The sequence below is a fragment of the Aotus nancymaae genome, unplaced genomic scaffold, assembly GCF_030222135.1.
Source record: "Aotus nancymaae isolate 86718 unplaced genomic scaffold, 86718_ANA_hifiasm-v0.15.2.pri h1tg000010l, whole genome shotgun sequence".
Taxonomy (NCBI): Eukaryota; Metazoa; Chordata; class Mammalia; order Primates; family Aotidae; genus Aotus; species Aotus nancymaae.
Genome location: NW_026988421.1, coordinates 17,225,049 through 17,237,485, shown reverse-complemented (window position 1 = coordinate 17,237,485; position 12,437 = coordinate 17,225,049). Strand labels below are relative to the sequence as shown.

General features: G+C 39.4%; 1 protein-coding gene across 8 annotated transcripts in view; it reads right to left on the bottom strand.

Annotated features, from left to right (window-relative positions):
- The window catches only part of NRAP (nebulin related anchoring protein), a 75,899-nt gene extending 66,237 nt beyond the window's left edge, over window positions 1–9,662 (bottom strand). For 7 of the 8 annotated variants that reach the window (XM_012448009.3, XM_021676936.2, XM_021676939.2 and 4 more), the window contains exons 1-4: window positions 9,405–9,662; window positions 8,946–9,040; window positions 8,297–8,384; window positions 947–1,051 (exon numbers count right to left, since the gene is read on the bottom strand). In XM_012448009.3, coding sequence (XP_012303432.2) covers window positions 947–1,051; window positions 8,297–8,384; window positions 8,946–9,040; window positions 9,405–9,476 — 360 coding nt within the window. In that variant the 5' untranslated portion in view covers window positions 9,477–9,662. The remainder of the gene's footprint in view (window positions 1–946; window positions 1,052–8,296; window positions 8,385–8,945; window positions 9,041–9,404) is intronic. The other variant, XM_021676938.2, reaches the window with a different exon arrangement.
- Window positions 9,663–12,437: the final 2,775 nt, after the last annotated feature.

Below are 12,437 nucleotides of genomic sequence, written 5' to 3'. Positions count from 1 at the left end.
AAACTTTTGGGTTCATATACCATATATACATAAATCATTTTCAATAAAAATAATACTGGCTGATATTTATTGTGACTACCATTGTTATAAGATCTTTTGATCATCACACTATCATTATGTTAGGAAATGTTTGAAATTCACCTTACAGATGAGAAAGGTGAAGTAAAGAATAGTTAAATAATTCATTCAAGATCCTTCAATAAGCAGTAGTAAGCATGTCCAAATGTAAATTCTAGAAAGTTTAATATATGTAGATTTGTTTGCAAATCAATGGAGAAAAGTCTGGAAGGATGCCACCCACAAGATTGATGAGAGCAGGTACTACTACAGAGAAAACTGGAATTGGAGGTGGTGGATAAAAGGTTGGCTTTGTACAGTTTGGACTTTTTTTTTTTTTTTGCAATAAGAAAAATGCAAATTCCTATGTGTGTATTATGTGTGTAAATAAAATAAATGGCTAAGGAATTCTGAAATGATGAGTCTGTCAACAGAGAGGGGAGGTGGGAAGAGTAAGTCAGGGACACCAGGAAGCTGAGAGCCTCCTAACCAATGTGAGCACAACAGGCTGGAGAGAGGCCAGCCCAGCAGCCACCTTGGGAGGCCTTGTAAAGGTCCAGGCAGCACATGATGTGGGTCAGAACTGGGAGTGTGGAGAGGAAGGGGTGGAGCTGAGTGAAGTGTCAGAGAAAGAAAGAGTAGCCTTGGTTTCAAATCCAGGTGATAGAAATACAGTGGGTGGAAGCAGGAAGACAATGAACCTAGACTAGGCAGATAGAATTCAGGTGATGTTAGGACATGCTAATCAAGGTCTTCCATAGACAGCTGGAATTACAAACTGGAGGAAAGGAAACCTACTTGATTTTGTCTAGAAGTAATAATACACTCCATTGACAAAGTGTGTCATTCTTCTTTCTTTTTCCAAACCCACTTATCACTTTCCTCTCACCTCATTCACCAGTGGCTGCCTGTTAGGTGCACCTTCCTTATCCTTGGATTTCATGTCCCAATGAAAAACTGATTTAAACTGTTCACCATCTTCTTGGTCATGGATCTGCACAAAGAAGACATTGTCAGTACTGTTTCCATCAGAAAAGAGAGGAAAAAAAGACAGTTCCTAGCTAAAATTGGGGGATTTGCTAAGTCTCAACTGCAAAGCATCTTCACAGTGCTACAATGCACACTGTGCTGTCAGTCTCCCTATGGTTTCATCTGCACCACCAGCCAGGTGGCACATATAGAGCACCTGCTATGTGCAAAGCTCTTTGAAGCAGTGCAATTAGAGTGACTGAGATAAAGCCTTTATAAACCCACCACGCAATACAAATTAGAGTCACCTCAGAAAAGATTGGGCATTAGAGTAATGGTTCTTAATTTTAGTCTGTGTAACCATCACCCAGGGAGCTTGTTAAAATGCTGGCTCCCCAGAGAGAGATCCAAGATGGCTGATCACTAGCAGCTCAGGCTCGTAGTTCCCAGTGAAAGCGCAGAGAACGAGAGGACGCCACACTTTCAGACGAATATTTGTTGCTCACGGACCAGGAGATTCCCAGCAGAGGAGCCCCACAGGTCACCAGGGTGACTCTTGTGGCCGGCGCGGCGGTTTTGCTGGCGCCTTAGCGCACCAGTTTTTGGTGCAGAGTCCGGAGATTCCCGGGCAGAAAAGCACCTTCAATCTTAACACCACTGTTTTGGCCAGCACAGTGGATTGCTCAGATTTCGGTGCTGGGAATTAACAAGTTGGACGTCTGCTCAGAGACCTAGTTAGAAAGTCGGTATTACAAAGACGACAGACGGATAAATATATAATGAAGGGAAGAAACCAGCGTAAAAAGGCAGAGAATACTCAAAATCAGAATGCCTCTCCCTCTACAGGGGATCGCAATTCCTCATCAGTAACGGAACAAGGCTTAATAGACTACGAGTGTGTTACAATAACAGAAGCAGGTTTCAAAACGTGGGTGATAAGAAACTTCTGTGAATTAAAAGAACTTGTTCTAACCCAATGCAAAGAAACTAAGAACCTTGAAAAAAGGTTTGACGAAATGTTAACGAGAATGGACAATTTAGAGAGGAATATAAGTGAATTGATGGAGCTGAAAAACACAACACGAGAACTTCGCGAAGCATACACAAGTTTAAACAGTCGAATTGATCAAGTAGAAGAAAGGATATCAGAAGTCGAGAACCAGCTCAGTGAAATGAAACGAGAAGACAAGATTGGAGAAAAAAGGATGAAAAGGAATGAGCAAAGTCTCCAGGAAATATGGGACTATGGGACTATGTGAAAAGACCTAATTTACGTTTGATAGGTGTACCTGAATGTGACGAAGAGAATGAATCCAAGTTGGAAAATACTCTTCAGGATATCATTCAGGAAAACTTTCCCAACCTGGCAAGGCAGGGTAATATTCAACTCCAGGTAATACAGAGAACACCACAAAGATATTCTTCAAGAAGACCAACCCCAAGGCACATAATTGCCAGATTTATTAGGGTTGAAATGAAGGAGAAAATACTAAGGGCAGCCAGAGAGAAAGGTCAGGTTACCCATAAAGGGAAACCTATCAGACTTATAGCAGATCTCTCAGCAGAAACCCTACAAGCCAGAAAAGAATGGGGACCAATATTTAATATCCTTAAAGAAAAGAACTTTCAACCCAGAATTTCATATCCAGCCAAACTAAGCTTTATAATTGAAGGAAAAATTAAATCTTTTGCGAACAAACAAGTACTTAGAGACTTCACCACCACCAGGCCTGCTTTACAAGAGCTTCTGAAAGAAGCACTATACATATAAAGGAACAACCAGTATCAGCCTTTCCAAAAATATATCAAAAAGAAAAGAGCATTCACACAATGAAAAATTTACACTAACTAATGGGCAAAACAGCCAGCTAGCATCAAATGCCAGTATTAAACTTATATATATTCTAATTGGATAAAAAGCCAAAACCCATCGGTATGCTGCATCCAGACCCATCTCACATGCAAGGATACACAAAGACTCAAAACAAAGAGAAGGAGGAAGATTTATCAACCAACCAGAGAGTAAAAATAAAAAAATAAACAAAAAGCAGGAGATGCAATTCTCGCCTCTGATAAAGTAGACTTTAAAGCAACAAAGAGCAAAAGAGGCAAAGAAGGACATTATATAATGGCAAAAGGATCAATGTAACAAGAAGAGCTAACGATTTTATAGATCAACGAGACAGAAAATTAACAAGGACATTCAGGACTTGAACTCAGACCTGGAACAAGTAAACTTAATAAACATTTATAGAACTCTCCACTTCAAATACACAAAACATACATTACCACCTCACACCTATTCTAAAAGTGACTACATAATTGGAAGTAAATCACTCCCCAGTAATCGCATAGCATTTCATAGGTTTTAAATGAAATATTGGTTGGCTGCTTGTTTGTTATTTTCTTCCCTTATTCCTTCCTGTCTACATCAAGTATAATTATTGGTATAAAACAGGTTTTCAATACCCATTACTAAACTGCATTCTAGCCTGGGCAAGAAAGCAATACTCCCATTCTCTCTCTCTCTTTCTCTTCCTTTTTCTTCCTCTTCTTCATTTTTTTTCTTTCTTTCTTTCTTTCAAAAAAAAAAAAATGCTGGCTCCCCAATTTTATGGAGATATTCTTCCTGTGCCTTATAAATTTACCTTTAACATCCTGATATATAATATACCTTGAGTTAATTTTTTATGTGTAGATAAGGGTCAAGGTTCATTTTTTCTATTTAAATACCCAATCACTACAGTACTCTTTATTGAAAGATCATTCTTGCTATGTCGAATTGCAGTGATGCCTTTCTCGTAATTCAAGCGACCATATACGTGCAGCTTTATTTCTGGACCTTTTATTGGACTCCACTGGTCTATTTCTCTCTTCTTATGCCAATTTTATGCTGAGTTAATTACTACTGCTTTTATATAGTAAGTCTTGAAATCTGGCGAGTCCTTCAATTTTGTTCTTCAAAATTTCTTGGCTATTTTAGAAGCTTTGTATTTTCATATCTGTTTCAGAATCAGTCTGTCCATTTCCACAAAAAGCACCAGGATTTTGAATGGGACTGCCTTGAATGTATAGATTAATTGGGGGGGAAACTGACCTCTCAGCAACATCTTCATAAACTCAAGATAGACAAAGATTTCTTAAATATAAAAAGGACTAACTATAGAAGAAAAAAAATCAGAAGGTCTTAGGTCCAAACTAAGATATCAAAATTTATGAGATCAGAAGCGGGGCCCAGAAATCTGTAATTGTGACTGGGCACAGTACCTCATGCCTATAATCCCAGCACTTTGAGAGGCCAAGGCAGGCGGATCGCCTGAGGCCCGGAGTTCAAGACCAGCCTGGCCAACACAGCAAAACCTCGTCTCTACTAAAAATATAAAAATTATCTTGGCATGGTGGTGCACTCCTGTAGTCCCAACTACTCAGGAGGCTGAGACATAAGAATCTCTTGAACCAGAAAGGCAGAGGTTGCAGTGGGCCAAAATTGCACCACTGCACTCCAGCCTGGGCAACAGAGTGAGACCCTGTCTCAAAAGACAAAAAAAAAAGAAATCTGTAATTTTTGCAAGCTGAAGTTTAAATCCTTAATTTAAAACATCATGAGGAAACAAGCTCAGAGAAAAGTTTAAACCCAAAGAATTCCTATCAAGGCCACATTCTGACAGTGACTTTCCAGGGCTGCTACTGCTTCATACCACCTAATGAGAACATTTTAAAATACATGAATTGAGAGATCTTTACATGCTTTTTCCTTGTATTTTTAAGAAACAATTAAATGAATGTTACATAAACTTAAAGTGATTTTGTTTTTTTTACCTACAAATAACACTACCAATATTTTGGGCCAGTTAACTATTTGTTGTGGAGGACTGCCTTGAACATGGCAAGATATTTAACAGCATCTCTGGTCTCCACCCACCAGATGCAATAATACCCACCTACACCAGTTGTGACAATCAATATGTTCCCAGACATTAACAAATGTTCCCTGAGTAGGAGTTGTGGGGAACAGTGCTCCTTGAGAACAATGTACTTTAGCAATCAGAAACATACGACAAAATAGATATTCTGTTCCACTTCTAGAAAGTTATATTTGCTGTCCTTCTCTCCCAGTTCAAATCTACAACTGGGGAGGGTTTGCCTCCTCTAGGGACCTTTCGTGAGATTCACGATTACGCCAAGGAAATAGAAAGAGGAATAAAAGCTATAAATCTTACCAGTGGCATAAGGAAGCATGAAGGGCTAAATTTCATTCTCTGAATAGAAAAAAAAGCCTAGATGTTTTATTTGTCTAAAAATTCCATTCACATCTACCCAAAAAAAAACTCTGTCTTTGCAAATATTTCTTTATTTTTTAAAGCATGACATTTAGGCAACAAAAAACTGCAAATCTGCTTGGAGTGCCAGCTTAAAATCTTTACTTTCCTCCTTCATCACCGTCACTGAAAAATCTCTTGCCTTTTTAAATTTTAGCACTTGCACAATGAATTTGGTTTTTATTCAATTGTCAAAGTCTCTCAGAGATCACAAGGAGGTGAATATATAATTCATAACACACCCTAGGGCGGTTGTAAGAGCTGGGCCCTGTGAGGGACATGGTTGTCCATTTTACTTTGTCCCTGGTGAGCAAGAAGGAGAAAGTGATCTCAGTAGACAACTGTTTGGTACACACACACACACACACACACCCCATATACACATATATACATACATACACATGTACACAGACTCCATACACATATATACACTCACTATATACACATACACATATATACATACCATAAACACATATACATGTCCCACATGCATAATATACATATACATATGCATATATACATACACACCAAATACATGCACACAATACACATGAACATGTGCATACACATATAAAAGCACACCCATCACATACACACATATATATGCATGTGCACACACATTCACACCTACATACACACATATATACATGCCCCAGATGCACACATACATATATATGCGCATATATACATTGTCACATAGATGCAAACAAACACACACACATAGGCCTCCTGGGGAGCTCACGTCACTGTCTGTGGCTGGATATAGAACCAGTAACAATCCTAGCCTTGCTCCAGGTTGGGCCTGTCATACACAGTTAAAATAAAGTGAGTCCACTCCCACCTCAAAAAACGGAAAATAGTGTGTGACCTGTTGCATGACTGTAAGGTGGAGACATGCCTGCTGTGGCTCAGTTAGAGAAGAAAAATACAGACATTATGGATTTTTTGTAGACAGTGTAATAATGCAAACAGCATTCTGATGTAAAGTACATCTCCTCATGTTTTATCTGTCAAATCCTTGCTACACAACTGCAGAAACATCTGGATATTTGAAAACATAAACAAGTGCTCTTTGTCTTCTGGAGGGTTTGCCACCCTCTGGGTATATGTGAAAGTGAGCCACTAATATATATCCTAAAGTCAAACAGATCTGGATTTGTGCCCAATCAGCTGGGTGAAACTAGGCAGGTTATTTAACCTCTCCGAGCTTCAGTTTCCTCAACTATAACGTGATAAGATTACAGAAGTTTCTTGTGAAGAACACATGAGATAATATAAAGAACTTAGGAGAGTGTTTAGCACTCTGTTTGAGTAAGAGCTAGATTCAATATTTATTGTCATTTCATGTAGCCGCCCTCAGACACCAAGAGATGAAAACAAAGTCCTAAAAGAATTAGCCTTCTCAGTAATCTAGGATTGCTTGTGAATTCTTAAGACTTGTGAATCGCTAGGAAGCAATGATGTCTGAGCAACAATTTGAGCCTCAGTTTCCTCACCGTAAAATGGAATAATAGTGGTATCAACTTCATTGGGTTGCAATGTATGTTAAATGAATTAAGTGCTTCTACAATAAATGCTATATAAGCTTGTTAAATAAAAGAAATCATAAACTCACAGTTAGTTCAAAGCACTTAGTGAAAATAAGGTATTTTAGCAGCATGTGTAGAGAGCCACACAGCAAGACCACTACCTCTATCTCATACACAATTTCTTGGGGAGGAGGACAGCTGGGCAGGAAGAGAGTCAGTATGAGGTGGAGCAACATTAGGAAGGGAATCTTGGGTAAAGAGAGATTACTAGAGCGCTTTCCACCTCATGGGTAATTTTCTAATTTTAGAAAGCCACTAAAACTTCATCCCACAGAACAACTTCTCGCGGGCACGGGTTATAGAAGCTCAATGATTCATCATTTTAATAGGTGCAAGAGTTCCATCAATAGCTGGTTATTTGACCAAACTCTACTATTAGATCTACAAGAGGTTGGATTTGCCAATGTGGCCTCCACGTTTACCTCCCCATCTCAACCCCGCATTTCCTAAACTAAACCTCCTTTCCAAAGCAAAACATCTTTGACCTATCCCTACCCCAAGGGGAAAAGAGGCTATCGATAATCACAAGTACTTGCTGAATTCAGAGAGATTTAAAAGTGTGAAACTAAAGGTTTTAATTTTATGTACCAGACTATTACAAGGCAAAGTAAAGATCCTTGTAATATGTTCCAACTATGTAAGCATTGTTTTATGTATTAAGTACCTAGTGCATGAAAAGCCTACTCTATAAACTGTCATCATATTGTGAGACAGTCTTGAGCTGATCAAGACACAAAGATTATACTGAAATCAAAGACCTAAATTATTCAACCTAGATTATTCTGTATATTGGCCTCTAATTTTGTGAGAGAACAGTCACATTTGTTACTTAAATGCACTTTACATGTGATGTGGAAGAAATGGGCAGGTTCCCATGCAGACAGAGACAGTCAAATGCTTAACATGTGTCTAAGCATTTTTAATTAACATATAATATTTGCACATATTTATGGAATACATGTAATATTTTGCTACATATTAGAATGTGAAATGATCAAGACAGGGTATTTAGGGTGTTTATCACCTCGAGTATTTATCATTTCTATTCTAGTTATTTTGAAATATATGATACGTTGTTGGTAATTGTGGTTACCCTACTCTGCTATAGGACATTAGAACATAGTACTTCTTTTATTTATTTATTTATTAAGAAATAAAGACAGGGTCTTACTATGTTGCCCAGGCTGGTCTCTAACCCCTAAGCTCAAACCAGCTGCCCACTTTGGCCTCCCCAAATGTCAGGATTTTAGGTGTGAGCCACCATGCCTGGCTAGAATATATTCTTTCTATTTAATTGTATGTTTCTGCCATTAACCAACCACTCTTCATACTCTCCCTCCCATTGAAAATTAAATAACTTACCCTACTGATGGCCTCTGGAGATGTCCTCACTTCTAGATTTAATGGAGTGTGATAGACACTGGTGAAAGTGTTGTTCTTGGGATTATGGCTACAATAAATAGATATAAATCAAAATTAGAAATGTACTTTATTCAAATGATCGAGGAACTATTCTTAAAATTATTTTTAAATAACAGTTATTTTTAAAAATCAATAAATAGAAAACTTAAAAATTAAAATCACAATTTTCCAGGCAATGCATCTTACAGAAAAAAAAAAAAGTAAACCAAATAAAATCAACATATGTAACTGAAAGCCTAAATTTAACTGGAAATGATCACTTCAGAATCCTTATAAAAGGATTCTGAAATTATTTAAAAGAAAATACTTCAAAGCTCTATATGCATATTCATGGCCATTACATTGTTCTGCACAATATTTAATAATTTGACATAGGTTATAGTGGATATATTTGATCTTTTACTTGGAAGAAATTTGGAATTTTGTGTCTATTGCATGAAATCTCACCTTAGGTTTCTTCAATGACAGGATATAAAAGAAGACATTTCTTGGATTTAACCCCGGAGTATATGATTTGGACGTTTAGTTGGCTACTTGTTGAAAAACAAATAAAACTCAAGAGGTAGCAGTGTGGGCATCAAATACTTACGCATGACAGTACGGCTTTTTCTGGTGACTCACAAAGTTATTAACAGACAGCATCATCTTGCAAACTTCACAGTGAAAACAGGCTTTATGCCATATCTGGAAATTGTATAGAGAAGATTTAGCAATTACCTGTTTTCCCCCAGACTCGAAATTCTTATATATTTTAGGGTTAAAAAGAAATGAGCTTCAAGAATAAAATGGTGATTTGTAAAAAAATTAAAAACCACACGCACAACTATAACAACACTCACAGTTAAATAAATGGCTAACTTCTTTTTAAGACAACATAGAAGAAATAGAAATGGGTAGTATAAATTAAAGGAGGGAAAATACAACTTTTTCTTGGGGTTCAAAAAAATTAAACTGAAAATTACATTTCCATATTACCTAAGTCCATATGTGAGAAGGTCAATTTCCCGTGTTTTCTATTATTCACAAAAGCCAAGAAACATCTACTGACCTGATCTATACAGCTGATCTTCTCAGCAGGATAAACCCCATACCCACACCTAGAGCAAGCCTGCACGTTCATCTTGAAGCTTGCAGAGAGACGACAAAGATAGGCAACAGGCAAGAAATGCAAGGAGAACCCCCAGTCTAGTTCAAGTCTCCAAAATCCGACGACTATTAAATTCCTGTGGGCACCTCGATCGTTCAGAATCTAACTTCCACTTTCCTTTGCTGACCTTCTAGTTTGAAGTCAGCAGTTGGATGGTTTTTAAAGCTGCCACTTACTCAAGGGGCTATTTTGGCCACTCACTCAGCACGCATGCGTCTGAGAAATAAGGTGGAAGTATTTCTAGCTGACACGCTTCTCTAAATAGAAAAGTGAACTCACAACAGCATCATGTTTATGTGGATAACCAAATCCTGGTGTGTGATCCGGCAGCGTGGAGTGGTTTAGCACTAGCTGTGATCATGACCCAAGAAAAGAACCTAAAGGAAGATGCCACACTGTCATCCAACAATTGGATTAGAAAAGCTTGCTCTATGCGTCCTATGACTAAAGCAGAAAAGCAAGCTCCCAAAAATATAGGAAATAAAATAGGATTGATCCACTCTTTTAAATGGATAAATATCACCCTGGAATTTTCACTTTACCTGCCCAACATGTTTACAACAGTGAAACTAAAAACTTAATAAGGTGTTAGTTTGTGTTTAGCTTCTACTGGAATGCAAAACTAAAAACAAATGAGAACTCTTGGTGTTTTGGCCTCTGTATTTTATTCTGGAATGTTCCAAGAAGGCCTTTGTGCTTGTTCCCTTGCCTTAAGAAGGGTGCTTGTTCACAGGCCTTAAGAAGGGTGGCGTGAAGACAGAATCTCTCTTCCTGGCTTTGGGAAGACCCTCACTGACTTCATTCTCTGCTGCAATGTCACCTTATCACCTTATAGAAATATCTGACACAAAATGGCACTCACCTGTCCCCACTCCTATCTCATTACCTTCCAATACTCTTAGCCTGCTTGATGGTCTTTACAGCTGTAATCATGACTGGATATATTAAATGTTAATGTTTCAATTTTTAAAAATCGTGTCTCTGCCATCAAAATATGAGTTCTATCTAAACAGAATCCTTGGTCCTTTTTGCCACTTCTATATTCCCCATGACTAGTACAAGGCTTGGCAATAAAAGTTGCCCAATAAGGATTTATTGGATTAATGAAATAAATTTAATACTCACACCAAAATGCCTATCAAGGCCAGGTATGAAGTCATAGGTAATAGTAGGAACTTTTCCAAACAGGTGAGCACTCATCCCAGCTGAAGCAAGCAACTGCTCCTCCGTTCCAGCCAGCTGTCATCTTGAAAGAATCAACATCCCACATTGCCAGATATTTGGATTTTTCCAGAATATTTTCCAAATATTCTGAGCACACCAGAAGTCTGCATTTACACATGAAGTTCCCTTTTTTGTATATAAAACAATACAACAGAGTCGTGGGCAGTATTTGGCCAGCAGGTTTACCAATTTGTGACCTTGGCTCTAAATGCTCTGAGGTTAGGTTGGTGTCCTCAGGTAGGATGGAGGGAGATCAGTAGTATTTTGGGGTTGTTTTGGGATAGCCAGGGAGTAGGAAGGAGCTCTAAAGCCAATGAAGAAGACTAGCATTCAAGTCCACATGAGTCTAAGGGAAGGTGGAGTCTGAGGTTTTCCAATATGGGGCACAAGGCTGCTTTCTCAGCACAGGGAGGAGAGTCAAAGCAGGAACTCCAGGCTCAGCAAAGACTTCCACACTGAAATGTGATCAGGTAGGAGGTCTGCCACCAGCCTGACCAAATGGTACAGCAACAGGCACAGCACAAAGATTCGCGTGGTTCCCTGGATGTTTTGTTCTGAACCAGACTTCTCAACCCTGACCTAGCGGGTAGGTCAAGCTCCAATAATCACTGAGAATAAACTGCATCCCAATCCAGAGGACTGAGGAATCAGAGGGGATTTCTTTTAAAGAAGAAGCTTGCAACATTTCTTCTCTGCCTAAGCTTGTGATTGCAATCTGTAGCTGTTACAACGACTTGGTCATATTTGTGAAAACCAGAATTACAAAATGAAAGATGCTAAACTGGACTTGTACCATCACTTCCGCTTTATTAGACATCAGACATTGCCAGGAGAAACAACCCCATAGGACTAGAAATGGGACAGTTTAAGGAACTAGAAGTCTTTCTGCGGCAAGACAAACACAGCCTTCACTGCGTAGTAGAGCCTTGGTTGGTCCACACCACCCTTCTGTTACCTGTATCCCCTCCCGCTCCTTGGCCTAAGCCGCTCCCACTTGACGCAGTGATTACAGCAGGCCATCCAAGCCGAAACCAGTGAACACACCAGGTTCCTTTGGCCTTAGGAGTTGCTTCGGACAACTTCAGTCTTAGCCTGGGATCTCCAGAAAACAGAACCTGTGTCAAAGGCTTATATGCAACGACTTTATTCAGAAGTATAATCCAGGGAGCAGGAGTTAGAAGGCAGGAAATGCAGGGCAGGGAACAGTCAGTATAAGTGCTGTTCTCAAGGGGGTCACCACCTGGTATAAGGTGTGTGGAATGGCTTGATTGTCTTCCAAGAAGTCATATAAACAACCACTACCCAGGAACATCTGCCAGAGGAAGGAAGGGCCCTGCCTCCCATTGGTGAAAGGTTTTGCCCCATTGGCTGTTAATTTCCATGCTGTGTATGTACCCAGGGAGTCCCGTGGTGTCTCACACCTTGATGTCAACAGGAAAACACCAAGGGCAGTAGAAGGCCGAAGACACTGTTGGTTGTGCCCACGTGAAGATGGCCGGAGCCCACACAGAGATAGTGACCACTGCTGAGGTTGGGATGGCACAAGTAGGCAAAGGCTCTATGGGAAGTGAGGCTGAGTGGATCTAAAGTAGCCCCGAGAGGTGTCTGATGCACTGTGCTCTCAGCAGAGTCCTGGACTAGGCTTGGTGGTGGTGAGCTGGAGCCAGATCTTGCAAAGCCTCGTGGAGCCTTGGTCTAGGAGCTTCTGCC